This window comes from Numenius arquata, chromosome 8 (assembly GCF_964106895.1).
Source record: "Numenius arquata chromosome 8, bNumArq3.hap1.1, whole genome shotgun sequence".
NCBI classification, from domain to species: Eukaryota; Metazoa; Chordata; class Aves; order Charadriiformes; family Scolopacidae; genus Numenius; species Numenius arquata.
The window spans coordinates 30,551,076-30,575,794 of NC_133583.1; the positions used below are offsets into that span (position 1 = coordinate 30,551,076).

The window sequence follows — 24,719 nt, forward strand, 5'->3', positions numbered from 1 at the left end:
TCCCTTCCGGCCTGGACCAATCTATGAATCTATGAATCTATGAAAACTTTTGGATGGACCATTTTAAGGTAGGATTTATGATTGTTAAATGTATCATTTCTGTGTTAAAAACTTTCAGTTTACAATCTGATTTCCATTAAGAAATGAACTGTGTGTATAAAGTTCATCTAACAGCATATGAAAACTACTTTTAAATGGTGCTGCTGCTCTGGTTTAAGAAAACAAAACTTGTTTTAGATTTATTATTTTTTTTTTTAAAGTACAATCAGGAAAAGAAACCTGGTTTCAGATAAAGTAGATGTGGATAGTATTATGTTACTCAAAAACAATGAAAGTTTGCATGAGTGTGAAAGCCCATTTTTGAAATGGCTGATGACTTTGAGTTGAAGGTCGTGAAGAAAGACTGAATGGCTGTCTTTCCAAATGACTTACATGAGAACCAAAAATAAGATTATTTTTTTATTGTCATAATTTCCTTTGGTAATACGAGCATGTGCCCAGAACAGAGTTAATAACTAATTAAAGGGTCAGACTTCAGAAGAGTTGGCCAAAAAATAGCTTTTTCTGCTGATTGTGTAATGGTGTTTTGCATCTGGGCCAATAATGTTTCAAGCCACTTAACAGAAGAGTGAAAATCCTAAGAAAATCCAAAGTCTGAAGCAAATATTAGAGGCGTTGATTTGGCGATTAAACATTGCCATATCATAAAAAACAATTTACCTAGGTAATATAATAGTTTGAAATTGGCACTAATCACATAGAGGTATAATTCTCATGCAGTAAGGACCAGTTATATGAAAGTACATTCCATTGCTGCAGAAGACGGAAGCAAAGGAAATCTAATCAATATGGAGCTAATAGATGTAGTTCATCTGTTCTGTTTGAAACACTTCTATTATTTCTGATTCCTACAAGACAAATCCTTTTATTATAAAGCAAAAAGAAAAAAATGAAAGTTAAGTTTTCAGATTTCTGGCTACCTCTCAGGTTAAGCAGTTTTCCAGGCCCAGATACTAAATTAAACTTTAGCACTTGTTTGCTGAAAAGAACAGTAATTGATGGCAAATGGAAGCAGTCAACATACACTGATGGAATTACACATTTCACATTAATTTTCTCATATCCATGTAGTCACAAGCCCTGCGGTGCATGTGTTCAGCTGCCTTGGCCAGGATCCATTGTGTGTGATATGGAGGACAAAGGATGCTGGCTATAAAGTCATCCCTACACTTCTTGGCTTTCTCTTGGTTAGTGCCAACAAACTGGCTTTTTGACAAGCTGATGGTACTTTTTATTAGCCAAACAATTCTCATGGTGTGGTCTTTTCCCTTAGAAGCTTGCTGGCTTCGACTCGTGTAAGTCTTAATCTTAGATGGTGTTGCTGCCCTGTGTCTCTTTCCTTGTTGCGGGTGGTTTTGTGCCTTCCAGCCTGCTTTGGTAGAGGTGACGTGCTGTAGCTTTGCTGTGGTTCTCAAACTGGCTGGTCGTCAGATCAATCTTAACACTTCTGTTACAAACCTCTATAGAAAAGGAAGAGCTACAGTAGAGAAAAATCTTTGAAATTCTTTAACAGCTGTATTTCATTATTATAAGCGCTTTCTGAGAACAGAAACTTTTTCATAGTGTTAGGACTATGAGAAGTCCTACAGATGGATGTCTGTATCATCCCTTCTCCAAAAGGTGTAATAGTGGTCTTTTGTCTAAAATGAAAAGTTAGAAATAGGATGGCTAAAAATAGCAAGTATCATTGTTGAAGTTTCATCATCTGCTTAAGTACAGTCTTCCATGTATTGAATTAACTTTAATCATCTATTTTCCTTAGTGCATGTATCTGCAAACTCATCTCAAAGGACTGAAGTAAAGATCAACTGTGATGTAAATCTAATGTAGAAATGTATTTACTTTTTACACTTGGGAATTACCAAAACTCTTGAAACAAGAAAAAGTATTTGTATCTTTGCTTCATACTTGATATTTACTTGGCTTTTTAATTTTTATTGCTAGCTTGCTCACATAGTTGGAAATGGAAAGTGGAGATTACAAATGGGCCACTGTGTCTATGCAAATAGGATTAAATGCATTTAACTTTGAAACTGGCACCTTGATGCCTTGTTTGTGGTTGGTTGGTTTATTTATTTATTTGTGTGAAACTGTTGGGTTGAAACAGTTACTACACTACACTACACATGATCTTAGCCAAAAGGCCGAGAAGCGAACAGTTTAGCTCTGGCTTGAGAGAATTACTTACATAGGAAGGCTATTTTAATTTGAGTAGAAAATTAATCAAGCTTGTTATTTGCAGCAATACCAAAGGATATTGTTAGCACTGGGAAGAGCAATTTTTTTTTTTTGTCCCAATGGCATCGTGCAGGGTTCCACTGCTCAGTGTTCTGAGACTAATTAATCAGTAAGGGTGTCTAATTAAAAAGATGACTGTTCACCAGCTGCCACAGCAGGTTGGTTAATGGAGTGAAACATTAGAGTATTTTTGTAGCAAATATTTGTGTTCAGAATGCTTCATCTGTTTGTCCTAATTGAAAATGGGGGAGTTTATGCATCTGCGTAGCGAGGAGTAACTTGTATGTTCTCTGCCCAGTGCGGTGGGGAGTGACCCATTTCATCAGAGCTGTGTCGGTTAAGCAGACTGGTCGCAAATGATGCGAGAGCATCAAGAGTAGCACGTAACCTGTGGGTTTCTTCTTGCAGCAGTTTTTCAAAAATGTGTTTATGAAGTGAAGCACTGTCATATTCCTAAATAGACTGCTGTCCAGGACTACAGCCAAAACCGGTATGGCTACCATCTTTTCTTTTGACACGTGCTTGTAGCAAATAGCCTGCTGCAAATGATAGAGGTCCCCCCTCTTGCAAGAAAGCATCCTGAAATCTTAGAAGATGGTACCTTGCCTGGTTTGTGATTACAAATATTAGAAACAAATTTCCCAGAAGTAAAAGTTGAAGTGTTTTGAAAACGTTGATCTATTATATATTTGTTGTTCTAGTTTTCTATTTGCATCTTTATTTCTTCTCCCTACTAAGTAGGAATCATCTCCTTTAACTTCTAGAGAGATTAGTTATCAAAAATGGCATAGCTATATGCTTATCAATTATAAAAGATCCTAGTATATAAGGATCAATTATCATTATAAAAAAATTGTGATTATTTTCAGTTCACTAAAAAGAGAGATAACTAATACCTGTTTTATTGCTTTTTGAATGAGATCCTTAGATATTAAACTGATCGCTTCGAGATGTATGTGCAACTTCTCGAGTTTCATGTTTCTTTTAAATTCAGTATCTATAGGCAGTTTCTTAAGTTTTACTTTTCTCCCCCTTTTCTGAAAGGCTAAGGATGGGATGGCTACTAAACTCTTCTCTTAAACTGAGATCATTCATTTAATGGCAAGTAGATTCTTGATATTTTTATAATGTAATGTGTTTGCAGAGAAAAATCAGATTATATGCTGGTTGGATTGATAGGTTGCCTCATTTTTGGTGTAAGTTGAGCTGTTAGTATTGGCAGTCTTCCACTAGTTTGAATTATTTTAGAACTGCATACTGTGGAATAATAAAGTATATATGAACTGAAAATACCTTATTAGAAATTAGTGAAAAAATATTGCCTCTGTAGACCAGAAGTTGACAGAAGTTTAATTTTTAAATAGCTTCATTTAAATTCAGATAAAAGGTTTAGTTTATTATGAATATACCGGAGTACCTAGTTTCATAGTAAATGTTAATATTACTTTTACAAACTGAGGAATAAAGTGTCCCTAAAGTGAATTTAATTTGCCAAGTTTTGATTCATTTAGAGCTCACCTGGAGAAAATCTTTCAATTTTGTGTGCACAAAAGGGAAAATCTTGTACTCGCTCTTCATCTTCAAAGAAATTCTTCAATTTAATGACAGCTCTTGTCAGGGAAAGAAAGAAGTAGCATCCATTAGTAATTTTTATTTTTATGTCATCTTAATTTTAACTTTTAGGTATAATATTTGAAGTGGAAAATGACGCTAATAATATTTTTTTCAGGGCCTGCATAAAATTATAAAAAGTTCTGCCACATTAAGAATTTTCCTGGATTTCTTTTCCATACATAGCTAGTTATGACAGCACTGAAATGACACTCACAATTTCTGGCTCTTGGGTCCCTGTGTGTCCTGCTGGCTCTGAAAGTCACATGAATTGACACGTGTTCTGATGGGTGGAGTGCAAATGAGATTTACGTTTTCCCTCTTGGAGACTGCATTCTGTTTTGTCTGTGTGAATTTATAATCCATTATCTACAAATACAGGGGAACATAGCTGCCCATCATTTCAAACGGAATGATAAAACTTTGGGTAATATCAGTATTACGGCCTGAATAGGTTTAAATGATGGTTACTGGAACAATTGATATTAAAATTGATACATCTCATAGACAGCGGATATATATACATTGATGCAGATAAAAGTGTTTTCTTGGGTAGGGTGGAGCAGGGATGTCTCAGTGTCTCGCTATTGCTTTACAGTGGAGTGTGCGGTAATAACTGGTAGTTCTGGCAAATGCTTGGCACCTCGAAGCTCATTTTAAAAATCCATGATACTCTTTCCTAGATGAAATATTAATAGGTATCCTAGTGTAATTTGAATATTGGTTTGTTAATAGGTCTTCAGTTTTCCTGTAGCAGTAATGATGCTGATGCTGAAACAACAGCCATAGTAAGAAGGCATTTTAAACAATGGTGTTCTACACCACTGGGTAAAATTGGATCATTTCTGAAGTTGTCTGCAGCGTGTGTTGTCATTATGCAATGCATATTCATTCTGTGTGCATGCATCTATCTGTTACATCGTGGGGCATAGCTTAGATGAAGCAAATTGTTATGTATGTATTAACATTGCAAGAGAGCTGCAATTCCTGAGAGCGTAATTATTATTTCTTTAGTCTTTTTTTTTTTAAACAATCAAGCTTCTCTTCGTAATACTCTTTCATTTAACTTACTTCTTCCTAACCATCCCCTGCTTTCAAACAAAGGTTGCATAACTGGCATTCAGGAGGCTGCATTACTCAAGGGCTGGAGCTGTTGAAGATGAGAGGAAGAGACAAAACATAGGGTTTTTTTTATGTTACCATAATGGAGCAGTTAAAATGAGAGGAATTAGCTGATGTTATCCATATAATACCTACATACTGGAAATCAGAAGACCGCACTGAAAATCAGAGTAATTGGATTTTTAAATGTCCTGTTTGTAAGGCTAACAGATTTCTGCTATTGCACGTGTAAATAACGAGTAATGTTATTCTGCAAGAGAATTTCAGACCAGCCTCAGTCTGATCTTGAAATAAGAAGGCCATTTGTGTGTCACTGGGTTGCTGAACTGCCACATTGGCATGTGCACGTGGCTTGCATATGCAAATGCAGTGACTCTATCGAAAAATTACTATGTCTTTTGATAATCTGAATTACTAGCTGTAGTTTGTATTTGGAATGGTTTCTGTCAGGGCTAAAGCAGGGGGCAACTTCCGTGTAGATTCTGTGTTGCGTGATTTTTATTTTTTGAAAGGTTGTTTCAGCCCATCAGGAGCTGCTTTCTCTAAAAGCCCAACCTGGGGTGCTGTACTTGCTTACACAGAAAAAGATGCAAAGTCAGTCTTTAAAATAAGCGATATTTCCTGTGACTCTTTTATGAAAGTTAATGTTTCAAAAATCTTCAATACATTTATTTAAGAGAGCAAACCACATTTCCCTGACTATTAATTGCTGGTTTCAATATCTTAATATTTGATGCTGTAAGAATTAAACAGAGAGCTCTAAATGCTTAGAGAGAAACACTAAGAATCAAGTATGCTTTATATCTAGCTTTTTTTTATTTCTCCAGAGAATCACTGATGGTGTTGAAAGTCTCTTAAAATGTCCTTATTAACATCAGTACTGGTGGTCATCATTTTATGAAAGCATCTTTTACCCTAGCAGTTGGCAATTCACAGCAATTGAAATAGTGACAGAAACCAGACAGGCTTGAGCTGCATGTGTAGAGAAATTAAAGCACATATGAGTGGTGAATACATCACTTAAATTCAAACTGGAATTTAATATAGGGGTGAATTCTGATACCATTTTCTACCTTAATATATATATGACTTCTTTATGATAAAACCACAAACCGACAGCATTATTCATATGTTCTTTAGGATATTCTTCTAAGGGACTGAGCTAGTATTACATTTTACAGTAATCACTTCAGAAGAGATGAGAGACATATAGATCTTCATTACAGCCTGATCTGTTAAAACATTTTTTTTTTCCCTTTGTAGTGATGAGTATGCTCATACCAATTAAGAGTAATTTCCCCTATCAGCAAGCAGATTTGCAGCTGCTGAGGTAAACTAACCAAAAGGAGATCAATTGCAGTCTGCTAGTGCATATAGTCTTTCTAATAATCTTTTATGTGTGTTTCTGGGGACATACCCAAATATTTTGGCAGCTAAGAATTTTTTCTGTGTGAATTTTCATCAGTTGTTTTTTGAACTGACAACTGAATATTGATGATACGGAGCTTCACTTTTTTTAATCATATGCTGCATATGACAAAGCCATCTTCATGTGGCTGGTTTGTCTCAAAAGCAATCCAGTTTCAAAATACAGTCTTTTTTGACTAGATAATAGAATATGCAACCTGAATCTAAAACTAAATTGTCGTATACAGGGGGTGCAGTTTCAGGCTGTGCCTCATCCAGGCTGTGTGCTTGCCAGAAGACATTTCTTTTGCTGCGTGTTCTGTCTCTTCTGTACACTCTGTCTAGCGATTGCAAGGCTGGTACATCACAGTAATTTCTACATTTTTATTTAGAAAGCTTCTTTCCCCCCATTTCTCTGTTACAGGAATGAGATTGATTTGCTGTGTAGCTGTGGTGTCACTAGCTGGGGCAGGGCAAGAAGGGGCAGGTGAGGGCCATTTTGTAGCTACCCTTCAAATAGTCTTAGCAGCATTAATGTCACATTGCAGTCTAATTAACTATGCTTCTTATTGCCTATTTGGCAAAGGAATTAGGGGTACCTTTTGGAATGATGCCACCTTTCTTTAGTGAATTTGTATATGTAATTTCAGAAAGCACTTTTGGTCTTTGTTGTCACACCTTCCAGGATTTCCTTTGCCTTTCTATAAAAATGCTTGCTCTTAAATTCTTCTTTTATGGAGAATGGAAAATACAGAAACGTATGTTAGGGATAAAAATGTGCCTGAAAATGTTAGTATAAATATTCTTTTGGGATGCTTTTATACATATATATATTATCAGTGCAGAATGGTTATACCTGATATAAAAAGAAATGGGACCCCGGATGCTGAATGCAAACAATGGATTTACAGAGCTGTCACTTAAGTGGAGTGATATTTAGACTACTGCGCGTTTTCTTGGAACTCAAAGACTTACATTTCAGGCAACCATGCACTTGATTAAGTTTAGAATATTATACAATGAGGAAACTGATTTCATAGAAAGCTCAGAACACCATGTCTTTTGTCTTCAGTAGCTGGTTGAGTCAGCAACAAACCTTGAAAATATGCATCTAGCTCCTTTAGGCTAAGCATTAGATGGAAAACTTGTAAAACTTTGATTTTAAGCCCTGATATTCATATGTCTAAGATTTATCCTGACTGATGAAAAGTTATGTATAGTGACTGTGTACATGGAGTTTCCTTTGTGAAAGCTGTTGACTTTGCCACAGATTGATTAGTTAATGTATTTCACTACATTATTATTATTATTATTATTTATATCTCTGAAATACCTGTGGCTTCAGGTGATGCTTAAGATGGAATGAGTTAACTGTGTATCTAGCCTCAAGGATTAATATTGAGGCCAGGGAAGCAAAACTACAGAAATATGCTTAAATTTGTCTGTGTTATCCTTGCTGCACTCCCTTGTGTGTTGTTTGAATTTCCAGTGTTCATCTCTTGATTTTTGTGCTGCAATAAGGAGTTAATCTGATTCTTTTCCCTTTAGCACAAGTGAAGGACAAACCTGACTTTGTATTCTTGGCCATGCTACTCCTGCATGCTGAAAGCTCTCATGGACTGGGCTGAGAGACTTTTTGTATGGGTCAGAAAAGAATTAGGAGTAACACTGGTAGAAACCTTGATTAACTGCAGTGAAGACAAAACACAAGGCACATAACTGTGTTACAATATTAGCTTACAACTGGGATCCTAGCACATGCTACGTACATGGTTCCAGTGCAAATATTTCCAGTATAAGCTACTGTTTCTAGTCATAATTCTCTGATGTATCTGTTGAACACATCACTTTATATTAATTAAGGCTTATCTGAGTATGGGCTTTGGAACATTTCAGAGTGTACAGTTCTGTTAATTTTTTAATAAAAGTAGCAATTTTGACAATGCGACAAGTGTTGGATGGGAGACAGTGAGTTCTCTAAGATCTGGAAGAGCTTGTGTAGCTAGGAGCCCTGTAATGACAATCGAGCATGTGTCAGAAATTTAAATATGTTATGATCTTGTAATTATAGTTGTCTTTGATTCCATACATATGAAGGGGCAGAACTCTGCTGCTTCAGGCAAGTGAATTTTGGTACTCCCTAACTTTTCAGTACTTAACTAAAAGTTACTTAATGATTTTAGATTATGTAGCGCCTTTCTATCATTGTGATGACATAAATACTGTCCTATTGCTGTTTATTTTAAGAATAAGCTGATACATTTTATGGATCTAGGTAAGGTTGCCAGGACATTAATTAAATGGCATAAAGTGTGTGTTTCTTCGTACTGACCATGAGAACTTCAAATGACTAATTTTCTGTTCACCTTGATTTCCTCTTTTGTACTCTGTAGAGTTCTCTGAAACTTGTACTAATTGTGATCTCCAAAGCAGAATCCAAAAAAACCCAACCACTACGTGTCTCTGAAGCTCTTGCTGAAAATTGAGTCATAGACGTTATATTTTAAGCCAGCAGAATGTTTGATTATTCTACTTTTGACTGCCTTTAAAATTCTAGTTGCCATAACAACTTTATTTCTTTATTTTTAGCACATCAGTTGCCATAACAATAAAATATAGCTTTTTGAATGTAACCATTTTTTCCTCACATTTTTGCTTTGTTTTATAAAGAACCTTCTTTTGGGGGGAAAGGAAATGTAGCAAAGCTTTTCCCCTGTGAGCACTTTGGTTAGAACTTAAGCTGAAATTTATTTTTTTTTAGTTTTTTAAATCTAACCTTATTCCATTTCTATGGCAATTTTTTGACTACTGAGTATTTTCATAACTTATGCAGAAAAATTAATGCAAGTCACTATATAAAGCCTTTGTAGAAAATTGCTGTTGGGATTTCATTTTTGTGTTGTAGTTAATATATTAGAAAACCATAACTGTTAGAGTCATTTCCAATATCTTTATTTCATTATATGGAATGGTTATAAATAAGATATAGGCAACTGCTACTGATAACGGGAAGCATTTTTCTTTATGCTGTTGAAAGCATAAAGAAAAATTCTGTTTGGTTGTTTTCTTGTTCTTTACTGTAAGATTGCTTTAAAGATTACTATTTAAGTTTTGCAGCAAGTAACTCCATTTCTGTCATGTTATTCTTTATCTCATCTTTCATTAAAAGTATGAGAACAAATTATGCTCAGTTTGTTCCTGCAGCAGCCATTACAGACATGCTGGGAAGAAGGGTGTTCAGAAAACATGCTGCGTGTCTTTTGAAGGCAAGTTAATTCTAGTGGCCATAAAAAAATGATGGCCACTAGCATCCTACACAAACATAGCAGGTAGGACCCAGTGCTTCCATTTATTCCTGTATGGCTCTTCCCAGGCATATTGTTAGTTATTTAGAGGCCAGTATTTAGTTCAGTGTGTTGATTTGAATTTTGGGAAGTTATATGTCATATATCCTAAAAATATATGAATAAAGAGAATTGACATTTAGCTTCCAACTATAGTTTTGAGAAGAGGGAAAGGTTTATGTGTGAATTTAATATTGGTGAAAGAAGTTGGATTTAACCTACAGACTTGACTTCTATATTCCCCGATAGTGTCCTTTCCAAAAGGACTCATATTTTCTCTCAAAAATGCTGTCTTTATATGTAACTTATTTTTAGTACTGATAAAGTATATGTTTAATTTCATTTTTTCTTTCTTATAGATGGCAAATTATGTCAGGTTTGGTATTTCTTTTTTTAAAAAAATATTAATTTCTCAGTTCATAACATTTTACATGTGCCAATTTCTATCTATAAATATAAATGTCCTCATTATCTAATACAATCAAACTAAGACAAAATTTGCTAGTTATTGGAAGTTGAATGTATTTAGATGTTATTAATCTTGAAACAGGAGAGGTGAGATGATTTTCTAAATTTTAATTAGCTAATTTTTAACTCTGGAAAAAAAATAAGTCTTGGTTTCAGCGGCATTTTCCAAACATATCTATCATTGCTGGGTTCCATGTCTCTTGAGTTACCCAGGAGTCTAATTCAACTGCTACCATTTGCAAATTTTCCCTCTAGACTCCTCGTGGTAGAAAGCTATTCCTGATTCTTTCTCATATATGGTTACTGATGCAAGTGTGTGCTGATACAGACTCCATGCTGTAAAAGAATACAAGTGATACCTCTTCAGCAGTTCCAGCTGGGAGGAAAATTTGGTCTAAATGAAGCTGAGCTTAAAATCCATAAAAAGAAATTGTGCCACGCTTCAATTTATAAATAGTTTTCATGCTATATCCTTCCCATGTTCCTCTTTTCCATTTCTTCGCAAAAGTGGTGGAATAGTAATACTGAGTAACACTTTGTTTAAAGATAGTCTTCTAAAATTGACAATTTACTTTGATTGTTTTCAGCTTTATTGTTCTCAAGAAACAGTGGAATTGGATTTGCTAGTCCAGATTTGGGGTCAGTACCATGTGCTCCTCAGTAGATCTTGCACTAATTCAAATAGTGAATCTTTAGTTCTTCAATGATTTTTGCCTACACCGACATTCAAAGCTATGACTTTTTCTCCTGAATGATCCCAGTTGTTCAGTGTTTTTCTGGGCCACCTCTTCTCTCCTTGAAGGAAGCACTATTTTTAAAAATCTATTAAAGGAAAAGTTTAGGGTGGAATGTGCCAATTATGTACGCAAATCAAAACGTAAATTGTCCATGTGACTAAGCACGTGCTTCCAGCCAGCCCATCTAGATTAGACGAGTTGCTCTGGGAGAAGGTACCGTGACCATTTACCCTACGCCGCGTCCATGAAAAGTGGATTTGAATCTGTTTCTGACACGTGTCTGTGAATTTGTCACATAATGTTAGCTGCCAGTTAACAATTTTTAGAAAAGACAATTGGAGTGAAGTGGATGATTCTGAAGGGGTTTTAAACTATTTTTGAGAAGAAAAATTACACACGGGAATGTTCTCTGTGTTGTAGCTTTCAGCACAAATTAAAAGTAAGTTGCCAAACGTTACGGTGGGGAGGTTTTTGTCATACAGGGTTGCTGTTGTGCCGTGCCGAAGTATGGTATTGAGATGGAGAAGGAAGCGCATGCAGTGTTGATCACACTATGGCATATGAATGTGTGGCCTTGGCTTTGAGTTCTGAGGAATAGTTTGAGGATGAAATAGAAATTGTGCTCTTGGGAGAACTTAAAGCAATAATACCGGGTGCACCTGTTCTTGTTCATTTGTTTTTAAAAGGCAATGAAGAGTGAAAGTCACATTTGTGTGTACTACAACTTTATTCTTTGCTGCATCCAAACTTGTGATTTTGAAAGACTGACAGGCGTGTACAATTTTGATCCTTGTGTCTCTGTCTTAGTGGTTGCTTTTGCACAGGCCTTAGAACTTGGCTTCTGAGTCAAGGCTACAATAAAATATTCATCATTTGAACTCATTAAATCAAAATTTGTTGCCTTTTAAAAGGTCATGCTGTAGTTTAAGAGAACTCTTTGGCTTGCAGTATGTGAAAAAAACAAAGTAGGTGATCATAGTCTTTGGGATTATTTTTTTTTTGATAGCCTTAAAATCTTTTATTCTAGCTCTGCTAAAATGGAGTTACTAATAATACAGACTGAGCTTATTCTTCTGCCAAGCCAGTGGGAATCCTTATGAACATATACTTTCTGGTTGCCCAGTTGTGATATGCTTTTAGAATACCAGTAGCTACGGAACGTAATTCCTGGCTTGACGTAGACAAAATTATTAGGAAAAACACAACTATGTCAAAACATGCCTCTAAAAAGTTTAAATGAATGCAATATTAAAAGGATCTTCTAAGTATTATTTTAAAATATGAGAAATTATTCCTGCAGGAAAAGGAAGGGTAATACTACCTGCACTGTTCAGACTATTCTCTACATTTCAGTATTTCTTCATTTACAGTTCTCTTAATTGCTATCTTTTGTCCTGCAATTTAACAGGTGAAAATTTGATTTGTCTCTTGACAGCAGTGTAATTAATAGCTAGTTCATTTCCGTTCACTCTCATGTACTTCCATGCATAGAGGCTGTGTTTTGTGTTAGGGCAGCTGCACGGATAGGACATGGTTTGTTATAGTACTTGAAGTGCAGAGGGACAATTCTGAATGAAATGCGCGTTCTTTTAGTCTGTCAGTACGCTGTCACAAACCACTAACTAAACGTTAGTCACGCAGTCAAAAGCAGGAGCAAAAGGAAAAGCAATGCAAATAACAGGGCCCTCCATCGGGATGCCTGGAACGGTGGTAGGTAGTAAGCCTGGATTCTTTTGCCAGTATACTCTTTTTTTTCTTTTTTTAATTACTGCTAGTTTAAGGGCAGGTGGATTTGTTTTAGTGGCAGACACATGAAACTGTCTGAGGGCAGGTATCTTAATTTTTTGCTTTTCATACCATCTTGTTTTCTTGTTTTTTCCATTGTCCATTTTAATTCATTTTGGAGCTTTTATTACCCTATGTGGTCAGCTAGTAAATAGCATCCTGTTTTTATGTGCTGTTTGTTTAAAGCAAATGCTATGTTTAATTCCTGAAAAATGCAAATTATCACCATTCATTAAACTTCACAGCATTTCCCCGAAGTAAATACAGTAAATTGATAGATAGTTTATTGCAATGTTTTATTTCCGTTAATCTGAGACACAGAAGTTTGGTGGTATTTTGTGTTCCAAATTGAGCTTGTAAAGTGAATTCCATTTGTCATAGGAGCATCAATATAATCTTGAGGGAAGCTCCTCCTGAAGAAGAATGTTATTTAATGTAAAATTCAGAAAAGTAACCATCTAATCCATGAGATCACAGTAGTAATGTTTAAAGGGAAATTGTAGCAATTTACGCCAAAAAGTTGCTTAATAATTATTAAATACATGAATAATGTTAGTGGCTAATTTAAAAGTTTCCATGTTTAGAAGTGTTTGAGGCAATAACAGTATGAAAGGATGGCACAATAAACCTGCAAATGTGAGTGCCCATTTTTCCCTACTGATCCACCACAACACAGAAAAAGATATATTTTTGCCAATTTCTTTTCTGTGTCACAGCATCCTAATTACCTAACACTTACATGATTCTGCCTAATATTTGCCTCATTAGAAACAGTGTTGGAAAAGGACTGGGGCTGTGAGTCCAGCAGAGGAGCAGGCTGAAGCAGAGCCTGCTGGAGTAATAGTAAAATGAAAAGGAATTGTTAGCTCCCTTCCACGTCCTTCACATACCTTGACCTTTTAGAAAGCTACTGTCCCCTTCCAGCCTGTTACCTGAACTCCCCCCACCCATTATTCCACATTATACCGGCCCCTTCCTTCTTCCCCACCTTATAGAGTCTACTCTGTTGCTGCCATCAAATTCAGTTTCCCCTTTAATGTGGGAAAGGCTTATATAGGCTTTGGGGATTATTTTTTTCCTGTGGCAATGAGGTAAGTGCTCCACAAAGAGCATCTGCATTTCAAAAACGTAGCTGTGCAACTTGTGTCAGTTGATCTTTTTTGCAGTCACTGGAGTATGAGGGCCATAGCATTGTTAAATGATTTATGGCATTCTTTATCATCATGGGGTGGGAGAGAGAAGGAAAGGAAACTGGTCTGTGATAGCAAAACTGATAAATGAGAGACTATCAGGTGATGAGATATTTCATGGGTTTAAACTTTGTACAAGATGCTGTAGTTTGCTTGAGAACTAACACTTTGGGGCTTTAACCACTGGCCCAAGTGTGTTTAGTCTTGGTGATGATCAGGACAAACTGCAACAACAAAAATTCAGAGCAGATACTGGCAGTCACGGTGGGAGTGGTCAAATATTGGAACAGGGGCCCAGGCAAGCTGTGAAAACTCCATGCTTGGAGATGTTCACAGCTCAGCTGGATATAGGACCAAGTGCAACCTGACTTAAATTTGACCTTGGACCTGACTTTGAAGTTGGCCTTGCTTTGAGCAGGGCATTGCACCAGATGATATCCAGAGGTGCCTTCCAACATAAAGTGTTTAAAAAGCCTAAGATTATTTTGATAAAAAATAAGTTATACGTATATATATACACACACACCCCTCATATCTCATATTATATGCATTATATATCTGATATTATCTCATTCACTCAGGTGAATATTTCTGTGTATTCTGTGTAAGCTAGAGCTCTCCATGGCAGTTTTTAAATAGAGAGCTGTAGTGGATGGGTTTTGGGAAGAGACTTTACATTCCAAATAACAAATTAAACTGATTTCTGCTTATATATAGCACCAATATGAATTCAGAGAACAACTTCAAACACTAGTCTGATGTAAAAAAAAAAAACAACCACATACACACACACCATTTTTAAGGCAACTACTAATTTTTCTTCCTCCTCTCACTCTTTAAGCTGCAAGCTCTATAGAACAGAATTTTTCTGGAGGCATTAAAAACAAAACCAGAGTGTCCATAGGATGTGGTGAACAAGCAAATGCCAGAGGTAGTTAAGATAAATATAGAGCAAACTGAGGAAACACTGTTGTTCTATAAGCTAAGGAAAAAGCGGATAAAAGAAAATAATACTTTCAAAAAAAAAAAAAAAAGGGACTTGGGTGGAAAATAAGGAGCTGGTATGTATATCAACATTGTCATTCAGGGCCGCATCTAAGTAAATAACTATGATGTTCCTTCTCCCACGCTCTCAGCTGCATCTCCCTGCTCTAATCAATGTCTTTTTAAAAGATTTTTACAGAAATTATTGTTACCCGTTTAATGCAGCTGACCATCCAGTATTTTAACATGGAGAGTCCTGAAAGACTTCAAACTAGTAATGAGTGGTGCAACTGAGATGCTGCTTTCTGCATTGCAGGAATTACTTCTATCAGTCCTGTTGCCTTACAAGAAAAGGATTTAGCAAACAAATACTCCTATTCCTTTATGAACAGAAATGAGTAATAGATTGTTTCCATGCTTGGAGCTTCTAGATCTACCTCTGTATGGATTTTTTTTCTGCCTGAGAAGCTTTATCTCACTTCCTTCCAGGGTCACACGCATCACCACTGCTTCCAAAGGCTTTCTTTTCATACACCAAACTCGACCTCCTACCACATCTCCTCTGTTTTCAGCAGGATCAGATGGTGTGAGTCTTCTGTTTTGGGTGGTAGTTCTGTTGTTTCTAGCTGATGTAATTCATAAAGAAGGTGTGGAGTTGCTCCTTCTATTCAGCTGGAAAGAGTGCTTAGTCCTTCTGCTGGACATAACCAACTATGGAATTTATGCACCATGTAAAATACTGCCTTGGTGACAGCCATTAATTGTTCCAGCATAACTGTTTTCTCTTTCTCACTTCCTTTTCTTTATATGCAAATTAAAAAAAAAAAAATCCCAAAGCAAGTTGTATTTAAAACTGTGCTAGAGTCACTACTGTGACTCTAATCTACAGATAGAAAACTTTTTCCATATAGCTTTTTAGTGTGCTGTCTCTGATATAACATTTCGGTATTGCCACATCTTGTAAAATTCTGTCTGTAATTGCATAGTTTTTGTCAGGACTAGCTCATTTCTGCTTTAATTTTAACTTGCCTCCAAATTTCCATGAAATACAGTACCAGTTAGTGCAGTCAGTCTGTTGCAGTTTGCATTTCTTATTAGGAAATGCCTCTGGGAGGCGGGCTGCGGGAGTAGCCGAGGTGATAAAGCCATTGGCAGCTTGCAGCATATTTGCAGCCTGCTCATATTTCCACAAAGAAATCAAACTTCCTTACTTTTGTATCACTTTGTCCCTTTAATTATAATTCATGGAAGGGAAGCATTTTACCTGCATTGAAAACCAACCAGCAGAGGTTGCCATTGATTTTTCTGTTACCTCTTTCTTACCCGCTTAGCAGCAGGCGGATTTCTTGCGCGAGACCCTGAAACGTTTGGCTGACACAAGTGCTTGTTATCAGAGTTCGGTGCTCTGAGCACAGAGTAATAGGCGCTGCAGGTTTGTACAGCAGCTGGATCTGACCTGTGAGCAAGGTGACTCGGTGGTGACCGTAACATTTGGAAGCTTTAGCAGATACCAATATTCAAATCTTGTATCGAGCAGGATGCAACTGAGCATGTCGTTTCTGTGGTCCACTTAGTTTTAGGCTTTGCCTTTGCGTCTCTAACGTGCCCTTCTGTCTTTGAGACGTTCTAATGTACATTTTAAGATGTTTTGGCCCTTTGTGTCTCTAGTGCCCACCACGAGCAGGCCCAGGGAGGGGAAGGAGAAGTACTGGTTGCTGCCATGCCTGTGCACACCGTTGTTTATTCTCTTCCTCCTCCCCCATAGGAGGAGTGGGAAGAGGAGGAATAAAAATTGCTTCCTATTGTTCCGCCCGTGGTATGGAGAGCTGTGGCTTAAAGCTGTAATCTGTTGTTGCAGACACTTACAGTTCTGAGATATTGGAGTGATTTTAATATTTTCTTAAATCCTTCGATGGAAGATTTTGGAATTATCACATGCCATTATGGCAAAACACTCTCACACTTCTGCATTTTATGCTGCTTCACGTTTCCACAGACTTGTCATTCAGCCTTAGATATTTGCTCCAGGCTATACTCGAAATACAAGATGTTAACCCAGGAGCAGCTTATTAAAATTTTGCCTGTGGTTTGCCTTGGAACTAGAAGAATTTAAATTGCTATAGTTTCTAATGACTTAGTTTGTTAAAGCCTCGGATACCGTTCTTGACACATGTATTTTACTGATCTGTAGCCCGAAATAAGCCTTTCTTGGTTGGTATTTTGGTATCTAAATTTGCTTTTTCTCTCTGTGTCTAAGGACGTATGGAGTGTCTATGTAGGATAACTTTGATGATTGTACTTCTGTTACTGGTTTTATTTTTAGGAAGCACAAAGTAAACAAAAGTCCTGAGTCCTTAATCAGGGAATAACAGCATCCATTTGCACGAATAGAGAGATCAGATAATTGGGTTTAAAAGTCTGTGCTTTGGAAAATAAGGTGTTACTCACAAGTATTAAAACCGATGTTTGCGATCAGTTGGAGCAATTAGAAATTGGTACAGTATTGAAACCAGTTGCAGATGAGTAGTAAAATAAACCTGCCTTAAGTATGAAAATAATGAGTTTTAAAATAAATCTGCCTTACGTATGAAAACAATGAACTTTTAAGGGACAGTAATTTTGTCTTTTAAGCAGGACAAAATTTGTGTCAAACCGTGGCAGGTATACATTGTAAATGTTTAGCTTCCTAAAAGGAGAGATGCACGTGAAGTTAGTGATCTGAGAATAAGGCTTAATAAACCTTTTCAGTTGGATAACCTACACAACTATACAACCTATATAATTTAATCGAACGTTTAAATCGTGTCCACCCAACGTAGTTGGGTGGACACGATTTAAACGTTCGATTAAATTATTTGGGGGGAGGAGGGGGGCGGGCTGCGTGTCCTGTGGACTTCGGACATCGTTCCTTTGGCGTTCAGTGGGCTTTGCCACCCACTCGGGTCCCCAGTTCGAAGGAGCGGGTCGCCAAGACTTCAAGACTCCCACCGCCCCGGCTGCTTTGACTCCGGAGCCGTCTCCCTCCCGTACCGAGGTTAACGCGGGGGGCTGCGGGGTACGGACCCGCTCCTGGCCGTACCCGCAGCCCTTCCCCGCCGGAGCAGCCGTTCGGTGCCGTTCGGTTCCCCCGTCGCGCTGCGGGGGGCGCCGCCGGCCCGGCCCGGCCCGGCCGCCGTTACCTAGTGACAGCGGCGCGGCCCGGCCATTGGCTGCGCGCCGGAGAGGGGGGGGCGGGGGAGCCAGTCACCTTTCCAGCGCCCGGCTCGTCTGCATCGGCTGGGGAGGAGGAGGAGGAGGAGAAGGAGGAGGAGGAGGAGCGGACTCAGGTGCAAGCAATAATTTCAAGGGGGAAGGAGAGAAATAGCGACAGAAGCTCTAGCCGCACCACAGTAACTAGGACTCCCCTGTCAAGCAGTTCATCATAGCGGCTGATAAGGATGCGTGTAGGTGAGAGATTGCTATATTGCTTTAACGAAGAATTAGAGAAAGTAGTAATTTTATACGGGCTCTGTTGCTTGTAGACGAAGGGAATGAATAGCCGGAAATATTCTGGGATGTTATAAAATCAAAAGGACTTTCTGTACAGCGTGGCGATGCATGACAGGAAATTAACTCCAAAAAGAATGCTTTCTCTCAAACTGCTGCAACAGAATTGAGAATTTCTCTTTTCTAGTATCTGAAATTCTTCCTGAAGACACAGAAAGGACTATCAGAAACATCAGAGCGATTCTAGTACTTTTAAAGAGACTTAAAGCAAATGCCAGCGTAATATCTGAATGACCTTGGAGATCGTTTTGTGTGGATTCATTAATTTTCACTGCCAGCCTTCTAGTCTCAGGAACTCTAGGACTAAAGATGGTTTTAACATTTTAGGGGCCTTTCAAAAAACATGATTGTATACAATTAATTACCTGCCTAATGATTCCTGAACTAATCAAGCATTTACTTAAAACCGAACACAGAAGAAGCTTTCTTTTAACGTTTGCTTTCTCCATAACTGCAAATAAAATGAATAAGGTAATGTCCTGCAATTAGAAGAACATTTTTTTTTTTAAAGCAACTATTTATTATGCTGATCGTCTAATAAATATAGAAGCCCTAAGACTACGTAGAAGATGAAGCTGAATAACAGAATGATGGAGTAGTAAACAATGGCAGCTTTTCTAGTCAAATCAGCATTTCATTAGCTTCACAGCAGAATGCAGATGGAAGTTTCTGTTCTCGTTGTATGGGGGTTTGTGAAATGATTCAGGTGTTGCTACAGAGGTGAGCAATATCAGGGATATACCTATGAACTCCTGTGTACTGATCCACTGTAGCAGATATGGCAGAGTTTCCAAAGATGATTATTTTAAATTACCTTTGCTGAAATTAAATTCAAGAGAATTTATTTTGTCTGTGGGGACCCTGAATTATGCTTCTGGCATTAATAATTGTAATGGACTATAACTGTTTGAAGGAATTGTGAATATTGACATAAGTCTCCAAATTCTATTCTTAAATTATTTTCATTTTTAAATGAATAGACACGATCTTCCTCATTGTATGTGAGATGTATGTTTTCTTTCTTGGGAGTCAGAGGACAAATCTGCCTTGTCCCCCGCCTGACACCCTCCAAATAAAATTCATTATTCATACCCAAACAGTGGTGAGTCTATTGGAATTAACCTTGACAAAAATGTTTTCCTTACCTTTCCAATGGATAGCATGGATAAGATGGAGTACCATCTCCTGAATGGAGCCAGAAAAGACAGCATTAGATGATGAACTTTTTCCTTTACTCTCCAGTCAGTCTGTGATTTAAATTGAGACGTTAAAAAGATTGTCTCCCATAACTGCTGGTCCAGGAAACCTGAGCTGTACTGAGGTTCCTCCTTCCCTTCCTCAACCCATTATATTCCAAAGTAAATGACTTTCTCAGGAAAATAAGCAGTCAGAGATTCCTCCCCTCCTTCCCTGCAAAAGGAATGTGTCTTTCTTTTGTCAGTTTTTATTTCCGTATTTCACAGTACCTGTTTGTTTTAGAAGTGCCTTGTGTTTGTTAAAGATTGGTCAAGAGCACTGGAGGAGCTGATCAGTGGCCTTTCTCTTTCTGGCTTTTTTTTTTTTTTCTCTTTTCTTTTTCTTTCTTTATTTCTTTCTTTCCTTAAAGCTAAGGTGTGCCAGAGGTGATGCACTGATGCTGAGGAGGCATCAACAGCTATGGGACTATAATCCTCTCAAATGTAAGCACTGGCAGTGTCTACAAAGAGAGATCGTGAGACGCTGAAGCAGAGTTTAGCTGCTGTTAAGCAGGTCATCTGCTCGCTAAGGCTCAGATTGCAGTGTTCCCTAATCACAAAACATGAACCAGTCCCGATGGATTGAATGGAGGACTCTGAATATGAGCAGTAGTGTTATGAACAGATCTGAGCATCTCTCCTGCCCTCTTGGATTTGGTCACTACAATGCAGTTGACATCTGTATCCTTGAGACAGTTGTTATTGTGTTGCTAACATTTTTAATTATTGCGGGTAACTTAACTGTGATATTTGTTTTTCACTGTGCTCCACTTCTGCATCATTATACCACCAGCTATTTTATTCAGACCATGGCCTATGCTGATCTTTTTGTTGGAGTTAGCTGCTTGGTTCCTACTTTGTCACTGCTCCACTACTCGACAGGTGTCCACGAGTCCTTGACTTGTCAAGTTTTTGGATATATCATCTCTGTGCTCAAAAGCGTATCTATGGCATGTCTTGCTTGCATCAGTGTGGATCGCTATCTCGCTATAACAAAGCCTCTCTCCTATAATCAACTGGTCACACCTTGTCGCTTGAGAATCTGCATCATTTTGATCTGGATATACTCTTGTCTGATCTTCTTGCCTTCCTTTTTTGGTTGGGGGAAACCTGGTTACCATGGAGATATTTTTGAATGGTGTGCTACCTCTTGGCTAACTAATGCCTATTTTACTGGCTTTATCGTGTGCTTACTATACGCTCCTGCTGCCTTTGTCATATGTTTCACGTATTTCCACATCTTTAAAATTTGCCGGCAGCACACCAAAGAGATAAATGATCGGAGAGCTCGATTTCCTAGCCATGAAGTGGATGCTGCTGGGGAGACTGGGCACAGCCCCGATCGCCGCTATGCCATGGTTTTGTTTCGGATAACCAGTGTGTTCTACATGCTGTGGCTCCCTTATATCATATACTTTCTGCTGGAGAGCTCTAGGGTGTTGGAAAACCCAGCACTTTCCTTCTTAACGACATGGCTTGCTATAAGCAATAGTTTCTGCAACTGTGTGATATATAGCCTCTCCAACAGCGTTTTCAGGCTGGGACTGCGGAGACTGTCAGAGACAATATGTTCATCTTGTATGTGTTTAAAAGACAGGGATGTACGGGACCCTAAACCAAGAAAACGGGCAAATTCCTGCTCCATTTAAAGAAAACTGGCGCATGTAATCAAATGTGGAGTTTTGGTAATACTTGCTTGTATCTGGAAGCTTGCCAGAAGAGAAATGTTTACTTGAATAGTTTGCTATGATGTCAGAGTGAGTTTAAAAGTAATTGTGGATAAAGGAAAAGGCTGCTGTAAGAGGGGTCGCTGAACTTGAATATAGCTCTTATGAAATTGTGAGGAGAGCAATTCGACGGAGACGATGAAGAAAGTCAGAACTAAAAATCTTCCAAAGGGCATGAAATAACTACCACGTCAGAGGAGGTTCCTCATAAAATACATTAGTTAGTTACTACCGTACATTTTCCCCCTTGTAGAAAAGTTGTCTTACTATCTTTGTGTCAGAATATACTGTAGCCTTCTGAATTTAAATATATTTAAGAGGAAACAATCAACAACACAGTAAGTGGCTATCCGTAAATTATGTACCTGAGGACTATAGTAGATATTGCAGATTAATAATCAGCTCTATCTCTGCACACATCTTGTACAATTTTCAGTTGTACAAACAGTCCGCAATCATAAAACCTACACTGGGCATGACGCTTTTGGATAAAATGGCACATTTTGGTACAACTGTCAGAGAAGCTCTCCCTCGCATTTCCCCCCCCCTTTTTTTTTTCTTTTCTCCCCCCTCCCCATACTGTGCATCCCCAGATCCCATCGTGTCCAAGTGGTTTAGTTTGAGGGCACCTACGAGGTAAACTGAGTTTCAAACCATTCTTCCTGCAGAAAAACAATAGCTCTTCCTGGCTGGCTGACTGCAGCCGCCCATGTACAATGACTTCTTCAATCTTTCATTCTCTTGATCCTGTTAAATTAGCACACACTATCGATGTAGTGTCCTTTAGGGTGTACTAAAGCTTTACCTTTATTGGCTACACAGATAATCCTAACACAAATATGATAATTGCACACAGCAGTGTGCATCACTGCTTAGAAAATTAAAACTAACTAACCCTTTTCTCTGGAAAGTCTAAATAGCTTATTGTTGTAGCTGTCAATCCGTTCTGTGAACCTAGCTTGCACATACTGTATTTTTTTTAGAGAAAATGTAAATTGTGGTCTGTGCCTAATGTTTTCATAGCACATGGAATAGGTCAGTGCTACAGGATTAAAAAAATTACACTTGCTTTAAGAGAAATACTTCTGTGCAGTTGTTGAATAGCTGTTTGTTAGACAAGTGTTCTTGGAGGAGGTGAACAAGACAGTTTAGTATTAAATACAGGCAAAGAGCTTCAGTATTTCCTTTTGTACTGAACTGATTTTCAGGTCCACTGATGAAATCTTTTTTATTTTGCAAGGGCGCACATTAGGTTTGTGTAATAAATTGCCAGGGGTTCAGATGCATGCCAGTCAATACAATATTTAAATTATTATTTTGAACCAAATGTAATTTTCTTAGATGGTTATTGGCTTTTAAAAAAGGCCCAATTATTGATTATTGGTGCCTTTTAACACTGCACTATTATTCCTTCTTTCACCAAAATGCATATGTAAAGATCGTGCCTATTACTTTTTGTAATGGAAGCTAACCACGCTTGCACACTTGTGGTTTGACTCTAGATCTCCCTTAATTATGTATTCTTTGTTCTTTTGAGGTGGTTCTGAACCCCTGTACATTTTTTTAAACCTGTAAGAAAGTTGAAACAATGGAATAAAGTAGTATTATGTATATCAAAACCAGCCTTGGCTTTAGTTCCCTGATGTTACGTTCTGTTCTCTGTGAAAGTTTTTTTTTTTTGGGTTAGGACTCAAGAGTGAATGATTTAAAACGCGGACCTCAAAAGCTGCTTATTTGCTGTCTTAAACGTTTATATACTGGTTTCTAGCATTGCACAATCTGTAAAGCAGATTGAAATATGACTTGAAACGTTCCTCTAGCGAAGCTGAGCTGTTGCTGGCAATTAGCCCTGATAGATATTATGGAAAAATGAGTAGTATTCTTTGCATGTATCTCATAACGCTCTGTGTCTACAGGAATGTGTCTGCTGCCTTCTTTTGAAAAGTTGCTGTTTATTTCGGAAGGCTCTTTTTGGCTGACTGCTGCTCTATAAGGTTGTGTAACCCCATCTCTTCTTACAAACACACTTGGATTCGTTTCGTTTTGTCATTATTTTGTCATTGTTTCCTGCTTAGTAGGTCCTCAGCGTGCTAGAATTAGACAAGGAACAATGAAATATCTCATTTCTCACAGCTCATGGGGCTGGTTTCATACCAATAAAGTAGTTTTATATCTGCACTCCAGAGCTGGCCGCTTACTGCTTTTGTTTTTTCACTGGCATTCCTGGTAATAAGTTTCTATGGGACCTCCTGAAATTCAAGAAAAGTTCTAGAAAATGCTTGAAGTCAAACTAACCTTTTATTAAAATCAAGCAACGCAGCCTGGAGGCAGTAGATGTATTGTTAGCGTGGTCCTGGAACCACAAATATCTAGAAATACACAAGCCTAACTCATTTGTGTATCGGTAGTGCCTTAGTTGAACCCTGCTTTTATAACCTCACCGAACGGAGCTGGTGTGCAGCAACTTGAAGCTTTATTGCCAGCGAATGGTAGGTCAGAAAGGGAGCTTCACTTCAGAGGCTGCGGCACAAGGTTTACTCACCAGCCCACCGGCTCCTTGCCCTAAAGGGCAGAGTTAGCAATACTTTTCTCTCTACCGTTGTGTTGTGCTCGTGGAGTTGTCAGCTGGGACTGAAGATTTCCTTTTTCCTCAGGCTGTCCTTGGAGGGAGAGAATATGGTAGAAATCCAGTACCCTGCAAACAAATTGTAGGTTCCTAAGTTCTTTGCCCTTTTTTGGGGGGGGGTTGTTTCTTAAACGTTGGCTTAATGTTATTGGAGCAAGAACGCCAATTTGCTTATCTGGACCCTGAATTTCAGTTGCTGTAAAGACACACTTCACTCTCTAAACCTGAGTCTTCTGAATCTGTAAAATTAAACATCTTCAGCAGAGTTAAATTCTGTGTTTCTTTGTGCTGTTTCCATGATGACAGGGTTTGACGTGATGGTCAGGCACGTGAATTTTTAAATTTAGCAAATTTGTTTCATTTTCTGAAAGTGCATTCTGAACTCATGATTTAAAATTTTATTTGAGGGAGGTTTGTTACTGTTTTACTAATGCTGTCTGAGGATTCCAGCTGGTGCTAAATTCTCTTCCAAAATTATAAGGCTGGACGTTTTGATGAACAAAAGAAGTCCAATAGGAATTCCACTCACCCAGTCTGTCACTTTTGATTTTCATTCTGTCATTATATAAGTCTCGTGTTCTTGTATGAAAATCTGATTAAAGAATGAGATTTTTAAAGCTGGCATCTGAAATACATATC

General features: G+C 37.9%; 2 protein-coding genes across 3 annotated transcripts in view; both read left to right on the forward strand.

The window, feature by feature from the left end:
- The window catches only part of RABGAP1L (RAB GTPase activating protein 1 like), a 257,373-nt gene that overhangs the window by 67,722 nt on the left and 164,932 nt on the right, over window positions 1–24,719 (forward strand). The window lies entirely within an intron of this gene.
- On the forward strand, window positions 20,291–21,376 carry GPR52 (G protein-coupled receptor 52). The gene has a single exon (XM_074152510.1). It carries the CDS (start codon window positions 20,291–20,293, stop codon window positions 21,374–21,376), a length of 1,086 nt encoding a protein of 361 aa, XP_074008611.1.